The sequence below is a fragment of the Canis lupus genome, chromosome 2 (assembly GCF_048164855.1).
Source record: "Canis lupus baileyi chromosome 2, mCanLup2.hap1, whole genome shotgun sequence".
In the NCBI taxonomy this organism is placed as follows: Eukaryota; Metazoa; Chordata; class Mammalia; order Carnivora; family Canidae; genus Canis; species Canis lupus.
The window spans coordinates 73281905-73297023 of record NC_132839.1 but is presented as its reverse complement, the minus strand read 5'-3'; the positions used below and the strand labels follow the sequence as shown (position 1 = coordinate 73297023).

General features: G+C 45.2%; 1 protein-coding gene across 16 annotated transcripts in view; it reads right to left on the bottom strand.

Moving 5' to 3' along the window:
* The window catches only part of APBB2 (amyloid beta precursor protein binding family B member 2), a 375292-nt gene that overhangs the window by 68373 nt on the left and 291800 nt on the right, over positions 1-15119 (bottom strand). For all 16 annotated transcript variants that reach the window (XM_072806715.1, XM_072806752.1, XM_072806682.1 and 13 more), the window contains 2 exons: positions 5611-5757; positions 2129-2256 (listed from right to left, as the gene is read on the bottom strand). In XM_072806715.1, coding sequence (XP_072662816.1) covers positions 2129-2256; positions 5611-5757 — 275 coding nt within the window. The remainder of the gene's footprint in view (positions 1-2128; positions 2257-5610; positions 5758-15119) is intronic.

Below are 15119 nucleotides of genomic sequence, written 5' to 3'. Positions count from 1 at the left end.
TTACACTTATCTGTTAACATTGAGCAAGAATAAGAAGTGGTTTCAAAAACTGGTTAACCCACCCCACTTTTCAAAAACATAGGCAAGGCAATGTAACTGAATTTATACTGCTATCACTGCGCGGCAGCGGGTCAGGGGGCTCTTCTTGCCTTGTAGGATAACTGAACTCAAGGTGTCTGGAACAGCCCCTCACCCCGTGTCAAATGATAAACTGTCCTTGAAACCTCCCTGACATCTGACCCCTCCCATATTCACCCTGTCATTGAAAGGAAGTCGTGTAATTCGTTGTATCTGCTAGCATATGTTCCCTTCATGAATCAAGACTGAATTCATTAGGCATTTGCCACGTCTCCATCACTGTGCCAGTTCTGATGCACACACAAAGGTACTTATATACACAAGCTCTGTAAAGGCCTCTCTTATGATCCCCATTTGACAGAGGAGAGAAACTGAGGCTCAGAGCTTGAATAACTCTGTCCCCTGGAGTTTCAGGTTTTTATTCTTCTTCTTCCGTGAACATGTGGCATTTGGCTTCCTTTTAAAAAACTGGGCAGGCTAAAAATGTCATCAATGAAATCTGCTCACAGCCTAACTTTAGGAAAACACAACCTCATCTATTTGTACATGTATCTAACGATCCTCGCCATGGCTCCTACCTTAAGAACAACCTCAGGGGGCATAAACCAGGGAAGGATTGAGCATCTTACACCCTTCCATTAAGGTTAAACGTTTTTAATGATGAACAAACATCATCAGGTATTTTCCCTGTAAAATTACTCAATTCATGTCAACTTATCAACTGCAGTCCACAGCTCTGCCAAGCAAGTGAATGGCAGGTGTGTACGCATAAATTATCACCCTCCCCTGCCCCCTCCCCCTCCCCCCTTCAGTGCACCTGGCCCAGCTGTCACCATTTAGCACTCTGGTACAAAAGCTCAAAGACACAACTGTGCTCCCAGGAAGGTTTATCCAGTCAGCAGTCAGAAGACACTTTGGTTTTCTCTTTTGCAGACAATTTTTCACGCCTGGTGATAGCAAAAATGCTAGTTCTGAGACTGAGGAGTGCATAGCCATTTTTTTTTTTTTCTGGCTCAGGACTTGGAACTGATTTAAAAGACTACCGAACCCACAAATGCCCAGCGTTGGTGGACAAAGGCTGGGGGATAAGCCAAGACAGAGTCCCTGAGAGAGGACCACGTGGCGCAATAAACCAGAATGCCCAGGAATGGAACCATAAGCTCAGCAGAGTCAGCTTTTTGTCATCTGGGATTTTCACCTGCTTTAGTCCATTTTCAACAAAGCAATAACTAATCATCCTATACCCGATCCCTAAATGCTAGAAGATCCTCCGGTATTTTGAGAGTTGCCAAAGATGAACGATAATGTAAGAGTGAAACATTTAATGTAGCCCAATTACTAAGCAATAGTATCCAAGTATGATGTCTGAAATAAGTGCCACTTTATCGTTTAGAATAGATATGTATTTGAACTTCCTTATTTACAGTCATCCTGGAGAACTAACAACTCACAACACATCTAAGAAATACTTGCTGTAAATAACACATTTTCACTAGAATTTCAGAAAAGCATACATTCAATGGAATTCTGATGTGACCACGCATTTCAAATGTTAACAAAGTTAAGCCAACCACAAACCCCAGAAGCTCCCAATCACCATGATTCAATGATCTAAAGCTTGTGGTACAACCTCTCTCTTTGAGCAAGCCCACTAAGAAGGAAACACCACTAGGAGGGCTTCTGAAATGGCTGAGATCAACCCAGACTGCAGAGAAGAGGGAAAAATAAAGGGGCAGGGGTCCAGAGAGCCTGGGTGAGCTGGCAACTGGGATGAGGAAAATGAGCAGGGGGAGAAATACACAGAACTCAAAAACAGGATCCAGAGCTCACAGAACGTCTGACATACAGAAACCAGAAAGGGAAGTAGTGTGGAGGGTTTAGGAGGTAAGGAGAGAGATGTGGCTTTAATTTTTTACATTTTTCACATTTCTTACATTCCTAAGGATGTTCAGTAAAGGGTAACAATTGTGAGGCCATAGTTTTACCTCTGAAGGTAACACAGGGGCAGGTCCTAAAGTGACCCATGGTGGCGCCACCCCAGGGTACTCACCGGCCATTGTCACGGCCCACGCCCCACACACGGATGCTGGCAATGGGCTGCGAGTGGAGCACGCTGCGGTCCATGGGGTCCACCAGGCTGAGCGTGTCATTCTCCAGGATCAGGTACATGTCCTTACCCTGCGATTCAATGAGAAAACATGCTATCTTTCTCAGGAAGCTGCACTTCATGATGTGTGTGGCTATCTAGGGACACTGTTTCAACCAACAAAAGAAGCCACCCTTTGGGACGTAATTTGTTTTCCTAAGAGAGCAACATCCTCTCTTGACTAAAATGTGCATAAATTTTTCATACTCCTCGCACACACCCAATTTTTCTCACCCTCTCCACATCCTCCTAAATGTGTCCCTCGCCTGCCTTCTAGTCAACTCCTATTTTTAATTATTTACAATTCTGAATCCTGACTCACTCTGAGAACAAAGACTATCACAGGAGCATCCCTGGAGAACCTGGTCTTTCACTAACATCATGTCCGTCATTCTCATAACTCGTCTCTCTCTGTCCCTTCCTCTCTACTTAGACCCTACCAGGCATGCTCCAGATGGCCTTCCAACGACCATGACCATCCCAACCCTTCTCAGTGTTTATAGCACTTCACATCTAGGTGATCTGGCTTACAAATAGCAGGTGCATTTGTGACATCTCTTGGTACCACAACAGCTAACATTCATAGGACCTGATCACATCTCAGATCATGAACTAAGGCCGGAAGAAAGGAGATACGTTCCTTAGTGCACGGCCAATGTTTAATAATTTCTCAAATTATGCCTGAAGAACTGCAAGGGGAATAAAGTTGAATAGTCTATGTTCTTGCTGCCAAAGAGCCAACATATGTGGGGAGACGGGAGCAACACAAGCAATGAGCAGCCTCAGTTTCCCTGTGATCTTTCCAATGTGCCCTGAGAGCTTGGTTTGTTATTATCTCCAATTAGCAGATAGGGAAACTGAGGCTTCACAGTTAGGCAACTTGCTCCAGGTCTGACCCAGAAGATGGGACACGTTTAGCCATACAGGCACTATCATAATACCAACACACAGGGTGACCTTAGCTTAGGCCAGCCACTTGGTGGTCTTCAGGAGAGGCAAGATTGCCGAGCCCCGGAGAGCTGGGAATGAGAGAGAGGGGTCCCAGGTCCTGCGGGTGCCAAGCAGTGATGTGCTTTGGGATAAATGTGCTGGTGCCTTGTCTGTTCTCTCTGCCCTTCCCCCAGGAATGAAGCACTGGTTGCAGCCTAAGAGATCTCCAGCCAGACCCGCTTGTAAGTGACCCCCAGTATAACTCCCACGTGGTCACTGCCACCCTACCTCTGTGCAGCTGCCTCACGGCAACCACTTTGCAGATGCTAACAGACTCTGAAGGCCTTTGTTTTAATGCTTTATGGGATGCCATCCATGGAGAGGCCTGATCCCCCTCACTGAGGAGGATATTGCATTTCCTTTGAGCTAACTCAGCTTTGAAACCCCTGCTGGTCCTCCCCAGAGACTGTCTTCATTGGTTAACTCTACTGACCATTTTTGCATCGTTGGACAGAACCAATGACAACTCTCAGCTGGTAGTCTACAATGAGAATGGCTGGTTGAACCTGGAGTGTCACTGAATGAAAATACCCCGTGGCTTCTGCTGAGTCACTCAGCACACACACATCTTCCCAGGCACATCCTTTCGGTTTCCTCACCCACACACAGCAGCTCCTGACTGACCACTGTAAAATCTTGCTAATTGGTTTTTGTTACCAAAATAGTGATGCTTATGCAGCTGTCATCCAAGGATGAGACATTCATCTGACAGTCATGACTTTATTTTCCATTTGCCACTCAACAAACATTTAAGGAGTTGTGCCGTATGATGTAAGGCATGGCAAAAAGCTCATAACCCTAAGGATTAAGCTACACTTTATACACTCTGAACTAGAAACACTTCCTGAAGAATTTATTGTTCAGAAGCACACAGAATTGAGAAAAAAAATAGGAATGGCTTAGTGAGGCAAACTATGTGGGAAGACACAGCATATTTTCAGGCAGGCTGCCCCCTCATCTCTATCCCCATCCAAAGCTCTCTCTCCTGTAGGTATCCTGAGAATTGGAGATTCCTTTAGAATCTTACTAAGCTCTTCTAAGTACCTGGTGGCAAGTAGTCGGTGGTATTCATCAGTCATTCACACATTACTATAAATTATGCCAACCTTTCTTCTAGATCCTAGCTGAGATTTGTTCTTTTAGTGGAATGGCATTTTGGCTGAAGAAGAGGGATGGCAGGTAGGTAATCCAGTGGGAAAGACATGTCTGGGTATTTGGGTGGGAAGTGGGAAGTAATGCAGTGAAAGCATGGTAAAGGCAAATACCAAACAAATGTCCTTTTATGGAAGGGAGAAAATTCTTCCTTTTTTCTCCCCATGCTGGATATCTAAAAGTCCGGATGGCAATGCAGATCGGTCTTATTCTAAGGTATATAGACTCCTCCATGGGAAGCCCTGACATTCTGACAATGTTTCCAGGAGGTCCAAGCAAAAGAGACCCCATCAAAGAGTTGCCAATGTTCTGTATGAGCTGGGCATGGTTCGAGAGTAGTGGATTATACAGCAAGCACTATGTCAAGACACTCCCGGGATCCCTGGGTGGCGCAGCGGTTTGGCCTGCCTTTGGCCCAGGGCGCGATCCTGGAGACCCGGGATCGAATCCCACGTCGGGCTCTCGGTGCATGGAGCCTGCTTCTCCCTCTGCCAGTGTCTCTGCCTCTCTCTCTCTCTCTGTGACTATCATAAATAAATTAAAAAAAAAAAAAAAAAGGCACTCCCGATATACCCGTTCTACAGGTCTCAGAACATGGCAGGAATATGGCTTTTCCTGCTTGATATGATTTTTATACTAATTTGGTATTTTTACTTATTACTTTCCTTTCTGAAATGATGTCGACTGACAATCCAAAACAGAATTACTTTGTTCAAAGTGAGAAGTAACATCTAGGTATCCATTCTAAAAACTCAGGTAGAATATTGATTTTCAGATTATAAATAAAGCAGATTGTGTTATAACAGGATAATGTGTCAATTTTCAGACTACAGGGACACCACCACTTCTGTGTGTATGTGTAGGGGTCACATTCCCCTTTGAGAACATACTTTCAGAGAGCATCTCCTTTCCTTCTTATATAATGGTGTGCCCTGTTTTGCATACGGGTTAGGGGTTTCTGGGCCCTAGCACCCATCCATACATCCCCTGGGACTTGGGGATACGTGGTCAGACCCTGTCATGTAGACACAGACAAATGTTCTCTCCCAGGGCCCAGTCCTCACTGGGATCTGGCAAAGCTAACAGATAAATCAAAGCGTACGTCATGCCCAGACTACCTGTCTTTGTGGGAAGATGCTCCTGATAAATGCCCTCAGTATCGCACCTCGCAGAGCCCTAGGGTTTCATGAAGCACAGCAGAGCAAAAGCAAGCCTGCCATCAATTATTTCCACATGTTACTCACCTCTCCCCAGATGCCGACTGTATCTCGGATGTCGTTTTTGCAGTAAGAAAGCTGCCTGATGCAGTTGTTGACAGCAACGCTGCTTTTACCAGGAGCGAGGTCTTCCTCTGCCATTTCTACCCATCCCAGAGAGCGCACAGCGAAACACTGGAAGACAAAGCACAGGCCATGAAAGCATGCATTGGTCACAGCCAATCTCCACCAATTTACCAAAATCCCCTGCAAGGAATGCCTAATGTATCTTCAATTACTACATAATGTCCAGTCACCAAATTCAGCAAATGCATCTTCTACTGCCGGAAAGTTCAATTGTGACTGCTTTTTGCTATTAAAAAAATGTAGTGATAAGTATCTTCTTGCCTACTTTTCTGTATGTGTGCGCAGATTTTTTTCTAGGAGTAGCTTACTACAGGTACAATTATAGGGCTAATGAGTATAAGGATTTTTAAGCTCCTTTATCTATGATAAGGCATTTTTCTTAAACAGTAAGAAATGCAACACCCACGAGATCTGCTACTTTGTTAAACACCCAGAAAAAAACAATGGAAGAGAGAAAGAATTAAATATGCATTAGGCACTTGTTTCTTTTTTTTTTTTTTAAAGATTTTATTTTATTTATTCATGAGAGACAGAGAGAGAGAGAGAGAGAGGTAGAGACACAGGCAGAGGGAGAAGCAGGCTCCATGTGGGGAGCCCGATGTGGGACTCGATCCCAGGTCTCCAGGATCACGCCCTGGGCTGAAGGCAAGCGCTAAACCGCTGAGCCACCCAGGGATCCCCTAGGCACTTGTTACTAATAATGATGAAGCAAAATGTATTCTCCAGTACCCAGAAATGAGAGAAAATGGGGGAAAATGTGCTTTCATGATAAACAGTCTCAGGTCCTACAGCAACTATACTTAGCACCAAATCCTGAAAACCTGCACAACACACGAGCTCGCGAGATACCTTAAAGCACACAATGCTCTTATTCTTTTATCCCTTTGAGATACTTTGAGATCACACTTCTTGTCTTCCTTTCTAAAGTTCAGTTATTCAATTGTCTCAAAATATAAAAAAGTATTATATCCATGTTGCAACAAGAAAATTCAAAGATCTATAAAAAGGAAACTCATGAGACATGTGAGGGCTAATTCAGCTACAGATCTGCTTGCTGCCAATTGTCAGGGAGGCCAGGTGGCTGGAAGGGGGACGAAGGGGGATCCCTCCCAAGCAGTGCAACAGCTGAAGCCACCTACCTTCCTTCCCAGCACAGGCAGGGCAGACAAGGGGCCGAGTTTCTGCGGGAGCCAGCAGGCTGGCTCTCAAAGAGTATCTTGCAAAGTTTTCAGAGTGAACTTTATAATCAGATGGACCGCGGAGGCAGTTAGCTAGATAATGAGCATTGAGCAGGACTGCTTGATTGTTGAAAAAAGGTGGAAACTGCCAACCATCTCCAGAATGCAAACAGTGGGGCAAAACCCTGGGAACACACAGACGTTCTTTCCTATAACTGCTGCCCTAAGATAGCCTCCAGCTCCATTTACACTGAGGTTTTGGCCTTCCTCCTCACCCCAACCCTTGCAGGGGATGGCTGCTATGGCCGTTCCAACAAGGACCATAGAGGGCCCCAAATTCCCCTTCCCTATTGAAGGGAGGAGGCCCTTCGGGGACAGGAGGCCACCTTGGTCAGAGATGGCTCTCCCTATGACCTCATAACCCATGCAAGTATTAGAAATAAGAAAGCCCTGACGCCTCCACGCAGTTGCCACATCTGCACCTGCCTGCTATCCCACCTGGGGTGCACTTTGGCTCCGATCACTATTACATGCTTGCCTGCCTAAGTCTGGCTCTGAATTCCTTCTTGGCCAAACTCAAGAACCAAGGCTGGGGAACAGGACTCGCCCCTAAGAAAATGAAATGCTACAAACTCCCTAAGTGACCATATTCATTTCAGGTCAACTTTCCCTGTCTCACCCCCACACCTTGACCGGACACCTCCTGCCTGAATTGCTAACCACATTTTCTCAGGGGAAAAAAAACAACCCACCAAAGTCCCAAGGACAATCCATTTAAGCAAAGAGCACCCTCACGTCCTAGAGGAGAGGCAGTGGCGAGGTGTCTGACTAACCACTGGGGCCAGAACAGCAGCCCTGAGCTGATGGTGGATAGGATGCCTTCTACAAATAAACCAAAAGCCCAGGTCCCTGTGACCTCTGCAAAACTGCTCAGCACTCCGTGTCCCGAGGGAAGTTTCTGGGAGATGCCCTTACATTTCATCTGTGCCTCTGATCCACCGCAGGGAACCTAGTCAAAGGTGAAGAGGATGCCCACGGGCACAAGGGCTGAGGGGCAGCCTTGGTGCAAGCACCTCCTATAGCTCTGCTTCCTTAGCTCAGAGACAGAACTGAGTTTCTCCCCGTGGGTACGTCAGATCCGACACAGGGTTGCCCCACAGCGTGCCTTCCCCCCATTTCACAGCTTGCAGGGGCTCTGGCCATATGTACCCCTTGCTGCAGGAAGCCCCGTGTAGCTCACTAACCTCCCTCCTTGTGGGTTCCCCACACGGCCCCCCAGTAGTAAAACAATAGCACCACACCCCAGCCTGCCATTCTGTCCTCTTTCTATCCCACCTGCTAATGAAAATCTCAGCTTTTCCACCTCCACCAATGGAAGTGCGTGGAGGTTTTCCCCACACGCCAACACGCAGTTCTCAGATGCCAGCTGGGTGTCCTACAGTTCAACCCATTCTGACACTACCTGTAGACAGCATCAGATTCCACAGGTTAAGGGGCCAGTTCTAGAAGACTGTCTCCCCAGCCCCACCACTTCAGATGCCAGTCACAAGCCCAGGTTATAGACTGGAGTTTTCCAACAACTTGCTCTTTGGATTCTATTAATTTGCTAGAGCTGCTCACAGAACTCAGAAACATTTTACTTACTAGCTTCCACACTCATTCCAGGCACCCTATTCTCCCCAGTGTGCATGGGTTCACTGTCTTTTAGAGTTTGTATGAAGGCTTCATTACAAGGGCACGGTTGATTAAATCATTGGTCATTGGTGATGGAACTCAATCTCCAGCCTTCTTCCTGCACCCCAGGGGCCCAGGGGTGGGAATGGAAGTTCAACCCCTGTTGGCTCCCCTGGAGACCAGCCCTCCAGCTTTAGGTGCTCTTCAAAAGTCACATCATTAACCTAACAAAAGACCCTTAATCACTGTCAGCCCTTAGAAAGTCCAAGGGTTTTAGGAGCTGTGAGCCAGGACCCAAAGACAACCAAACATATGAGAAATATATCTCAACAACCAAATACATATTTTCCTAATAAATCACAGTGTCACACACCTCTAGTGCTATCCTCCTGTGTCGAAAACAAAATGGAAACTCTCCCAGGTTGGAGAACATTTATATCATCCCAACCTACTTAAATAGCAGAAAACAAGCACAAGAGAGTTGTATCATCTGACACAACACACTGGTCATTGGTGACTGCACCCAATCACAATCATTGTTCAAAAGCCAAAGGTATTAATTCATTTACTCCTTATTTCAACCCTTTTAAGTCAATACTAAGTTAACTGTACCTATTTTATAGGTGAGGAAACAGGATGAAGCACAAGGCTAGTACATAGGTTGAACCCAGCCAGAAGTCAAACCCAGGCAGCCTGACAGCTGGGCTCCCATTTTTTTCTTTCTTCTTTCTTTCTTTCTTTCTTTCTTTCTTTCTTTCTTTCTTTCTTTCTTTCTTTCTTTCTTCTCTTTCTTTCTTTCTTTTCATTCTTTCTTCTTTTTCTTTTTTTAAAATTTTATTTGTTTATTCATGAGAGACACAGAGAGAGAGGCAGAGACACAGGCAGAGGGAGAAACAGGCTCCCTGTGGGGAGCCTGATGTGGGACTTGATCCCAGGACCCAAGGGATCAGGACCTGAGCCAAAGGCAGACGCTCAACCACTGAGCCACCCAGGCACCCCTGCGCTCCTACTCTTAACCACTCTATATGCCTGAAATTTTCCTGGAGGGACAGTGTCAGATGGGACTACATCCACAGAAAGGCTCAAGAACAGTTAGCAATAGCACTAGAATTTTGAGTGTATATACTGCCCAGAGCAGGGACAGCCTGGGTTAAAATCTTAGCTCTGATTTACTAGTACTGTGATCTGGCCAAGTGATTTATAAAATCCCAATCTTTTTTCATTTATAAAAGTGGAAAGAACACTCCATGAACATTTGTTGAATGGAAAGAGCAAATGAACGGAGTGCTACAATAAATCTTGGCTGAAGTCATCAAAAGGAGAAAAATGAAAGGATATGATTTGTAGTTAGTGTGGCCACACATTTCAATTGTCCCCAGGACAGTTCTGATTCATGTTTTGTTGTTCTAACAAAATTACTGAGGGGCTCCTTTTACTCTCAAAAGGGTCCCAGTTTTGATAATAAATTACTAGACTCATTTTGCTCAAATTCCAGTGAATGCAGCCTCTGGAGTGGAAATTGAGGTTTGGATGGGATCCTATGATATGCCCAAATGGAAACAGGGTTCCGGATCAACAGAGGCTGCTATCAGGAGAGCATCCAGTGATCCCGGCAGAGGTGAGCCGTAAAACAACGTGGGATGGTCATATGCCCTTCAAACAAGAAGCCAGGAACACATTTTTCCCACTCTCTTTAATTGCCTGCTACAAAACCCTACAGCCTGTAAATACTCAAAAGAATTTATTAACAATACGGAAGGTAAAAAAGAATATTGGCTGCCTTTTGTCCCTTGAGTTCAAGAATAAATGGATTTCAATTTAAACAAGCTCACTAAAATTCACAGTATTTTTCTTGGCTAAGAAATGCAAACGGTACATGAAATATATTGTTTGTCATGATGATAAAAAGAAAACAAGAGCCCTAACTCTATTATTACAGTGAATTTAAGTGGTTTTCCTTGTGCTGTTTTGTTGCTGTTGTAATTTAGTTTCTGATCTATAAACCTTCACCACTGGTCCCCATGGCCGGAGTAAGAGAAACAGGTGTAAGGGAAATAACAGCTCCACCAGGGAGCGAATTCATCCTCCCAAAGAACTAAGCTGCAAAGAGCAACCTGCACTGTTAGGTGCTGCCCCTGTGTGGCAAGGAAGGTTAACAACCATCACCACCACTTTTCCTTAGCTCAGATAAAATGATGTTTGGTGCAATCAGCTCTGGGAATAAACATTTGTTTCAGAGTATACGAAGAGCCCAAAATATTCGATCCAAAAAACCAAATATTTAATCAACCTTACTTATATATATATTTTTTCAAAATTTAAAGAAAAAACTAACATTGGTGTTTGTTTTTCTTTTTTTTTCTTCAAGATTTTATTCATTTATTTGACAGAGAGAGACAGAGAGCACAAGCAGGGGGGAATGGCTGGCAGAGGGAAAGGGAGAAGCGGACTCCACGCTGAGCAGGGAGTCCAACATCCCAGGACCTCAGAATCACGGTCTGAGCTGAAGGCAGACACTTAATTGACTGAACCACCCAGGTGCCACTCAAGATTTTAAAGTAATCTCTACATTCAGTGTCAAGCTTGAACTCACAACCCCAAGATCAAGAGTCACATGCTTCACCAATCAAGCCAGTTAGGCAGGAGCCCAGATGTTCATTTTTCAATAGTTCTTTATCAAAAGGGCAAAAACGAGTGGTTCAGGGAACAGACCGTGTCATCAGATGAATGTGGACTTAAGTCACAACTTTGGGGAAGTCACTTCTGGTCCCAAAGTGTCAGTTTCTTCATCTGTAAGATGGGAATAATAATAGTACCTATAGCTTATAGCACTGTTGTTGGGACTAAATGAGACAATGCAGGTAAAGTGTTTAGTTTCCTCCCTGGAATATAGGGAGAACTCCGTAAACGTTTGTCTATTATCGATAGGTTTTAATTCTTTCCTATGTGTGGGTTTTAAAGATTTCTCTAGTTTAACGGATTACAGCCAACGCTTGCATGTGGAGGTGTACTGGGGATCATGAGGGGCTTTGCTCAAACACACAACACTGGCCGCTGTCTGCATAGTTTCTGATTCAGCAGGTCTGAGTAGGGAATCGGCAAGAGAACTTGCATTTCTAACAGACTCTGGGTGAAGTTGAAGTCTGGGGGCCACACTTTGGGGAACCACTGCCACAGACAGAAGGCCCCTTTCCTACCCAAAGTGGTACTGTCCCTAAGAGTGGTCCTGAAAGTAAAATGTGGGTGGAAATCCCAAGACTACCACTGACTATCCGTGATTGTGAACAAGTTAGTTAAAATTCCTGTGCCTCAGTTTGTTTGTTTGTTTCTTTTTTAAAGATTTCATTAATTTATTTATGAGAGACACACAGAGAGAGGCAGAGACACAGGCAGAGGGAGAAGCAGGCTCCCCACAGAGAGCCTGATGCGGGACTTAATCCCAGGACCCCGGGATCACAACCTGAGCCAAAGGCAGATGCACAACCACTAAGCCACCCAGGTGCCCTTCTGTGCCTCAGTTTCTTCATCTGACACTAAAAATCCCAGTCCCCCAACAGCCTGTCACATGTTGTGAGGATTAAATGGGCAGAGTTTGTTGCTGCTCCTGTTATGCATCACTGGCATTAGGGGAATGAGCATTGTGGCGGAATTAGAAGGCACGTAGCTCTTGGCCTGAGGCTTCTTCCCTCCCATCTGTTCTCCTTCTCCGTGCTGGAATCAAGTTGTCATATCTTGGTTAGAAACATGTCGTGTTTCAACTTCCTTTTCTCTTGAGTACTGTATTAATAGAGACATACACCTGGGGACAACCATTTCCAAACACACACAGAGGGGGACAGAACACTGCACAAAGCCTTGGTCTCTACTGCCAGATGGTCCTGGGTTGAAAGTCCTACATTCCCATCAATGGGTGCTCAGCCTCCATGAATCTAAGTTTTCTCAGGTGAAAAGTCGTGGTCATACAGGCTCACAGAGCTTCCAGGAAAATCAAAGGAAATAAGAAAGGGGAAGTGGCTGGCATGTTGCATGCCCGTAGCAAATGTTCCCTTTCTTCTCTTTCGGGATCCAAGAGGCCCTCTCATTTTGTTCTGTGTTCTCTCGGAGGTGGTCTGTTTCTCTCACCCTGAGCTTTAATGAAGACAAACCAGATGAGAATATGCTGGCAGACGACTGTGCGGCCTATCCCAGGACTATTCGGTGGGAAAGGGACAGGGGAGCGGAAAGACAAGACGGCAGCTGTTGGAGAGGAGGGGCCGGACTCTGTGCTTGGCACCAAGGAACAGGGTGCTTGGATGAGCTCGCATCCACAAAGCAGCACCCTCAATACCAGTGGAGGTCAGTGCTCTCTGACTAGTGAGGAGCAATGACAAAGAGGGAAATGATACTAGAGTCAACAGCAACACTAAATTATAGATATTTAAAAAACTAAAAATGTTCATGGAGAAAAGCTACAATTTTGTCTAGTATTATACATGTAATCCTAGTTAACACTCATTTATGGGAGTGACTTACATTTAAGCCTAATTACCCTGCATTACAATAACAACTGTGTATTCAAGTCAATACGCATTTATTGAATGCCCAATAGTTCCTGGAGACAGAGAGAAATGAGTCAGACACAACTCCACTCTCGTGGGAATCTATACCATGGCAATGTGAAATAAGGGGACATGGAGACACACACGTTTGTTGCTCATGGAAGGGCAGTTGTCTTGTTTTTTGTTTTTTGTTTTTAACTTAGAGGGCATTTTAGACATTTTTTTTTTTTTAACATTTTATTTATTGAGAGAGCATGAGTCAGGGGAGGGGCAGAGAGAGAAGCAGACTTTCAGCTGAGCACAGAGCCTGCTGAAGGGTTTGACCCCAGGACCTTGAGATCATGACCTGAGCTGAAGTCAGATGATTAATGGACAGAGCCACCCAGGTGCCCCTGGACAGCTACCTGAGGGATGTGGATAGAGCTGAGCTTTGTAGAATGGATGGATTCATTCAGTTAACAAACATTTGCTGACACCTACTGTAAGCCAGGTTCTAGAAACACATCAATGAGCCAAAGAGACCAAAGGTTCTGCTCTGTGTAATAGTTTACAAAACTAGAAGGGGGGCAGCCCTGGTGGCCCAGCGGTTTGGCGCTGCCTTCAGCCTGGGGTGTGATCCTGGAGACCCAGGATCGAGTCCCATGTTGGGCTCCCTGCGTGGAGCCTGCTTCTCCCTCTGCCTGTGTCTCTGCCTCTCTCTCTGTGTCTTTCATGAATAAATAAATAAAATCTTTAAAAAAAAAAGTAGAAGGGGGTGCCTTGGTGGCTCAACCATGTAAACATCCAACTCTTGATATTGGTTCAGGTCATGATCTCAGTCATGGGACCAAGACCCACATCAGGCTCCGTGCTCAGTAGGGAGTCTGCTGGAGATTCACTCCCCCCTTCTCCCTTTGTCTCTCCCTCTTTCTTGCTCTAAAATACATGAATAAATCTTTTTAAAAAATGAAAAATAAAAAAAACTGGAAGGATGAAATCATTCGGCTATGACACCAAAGGTCACGCAGCTCCACTGACATGAACTAGATGAGTAAGGTACATGGTATACAGGGGAGGGGCATGAGCATACCAGTTAGAACCCAGAGTTCCAAGTAACAAATCTCAAAGTGGGTGATCTGAGCCAAGTGACTAAATCTTGGTGAGCCTCAGTTTCCATGTTTGTTATAGTGAGGACAATGTTATGGACCTCCTGGGGATACTGGCATGATTGGGATGGCCTATGTTAAGTGCCTTTACAAGGTCTGGCTCAAAAGAGCTGGTTGAGAAAACGTAGCCACTATTTCCTCAAGGTCTTTGGTCCTTGTCAAATGTGTTGGGTCTGGGGGAATGCCATCGACAGCCAGCCAGTCAATCCTGTTTTCTTTCTTTCTTTTTTTTTTTTTTTTCAATCCTGTTTTCTATATAAGCAGGACTATGGACACACCTCAGTGGCTGGGGGTTGAGAGAGACAACAGGGCCTACGGGAAGAGTAGATGAGGCTCTGTCCTCTTCAGAAGAGCAGGCTCCATCTCCTCAGACTACTTCAGGGGGTTTGACCAAGAGTCCACGGCCCCGGGCGGGGTAGGGGGGCAGATCCATGGGCTTCTAAACCTCCTGAAAATACACCCCAAGTTATTTGTATGTTTCCATATTATGTAAAAGGGTGCAAAGCTTTCACTAACTTTCTCAAGGCTCTGAGAATATGAAGTACTTTAAAATAATTCCAAGGGGTTGGATACCAGAGCACTCAGTCATCATGGCATCCATGAAGATGCACATATTAGGGGTGGAAAGGGCTCACTGGGTGGCATCAGAGTTCTTTTCAGAGAAGCGGAGGAGGAGAACAGTTCAATGACTCTACATATGAAATGGTTGGGTATTTAGGGGAGAATAGAAGAAATGAAGGTTAATGAGAGCAGGGAGAAAGAGCTGGACAACCTGTAGGAATCTCTGAGTGAGTGGCTTGCAAAGGGGAAGGAAGCCCAATACTCAGGTTTTGAAACCAGTAACTGTGTTTGATGCTGTGTGAGCCCTTTGATTA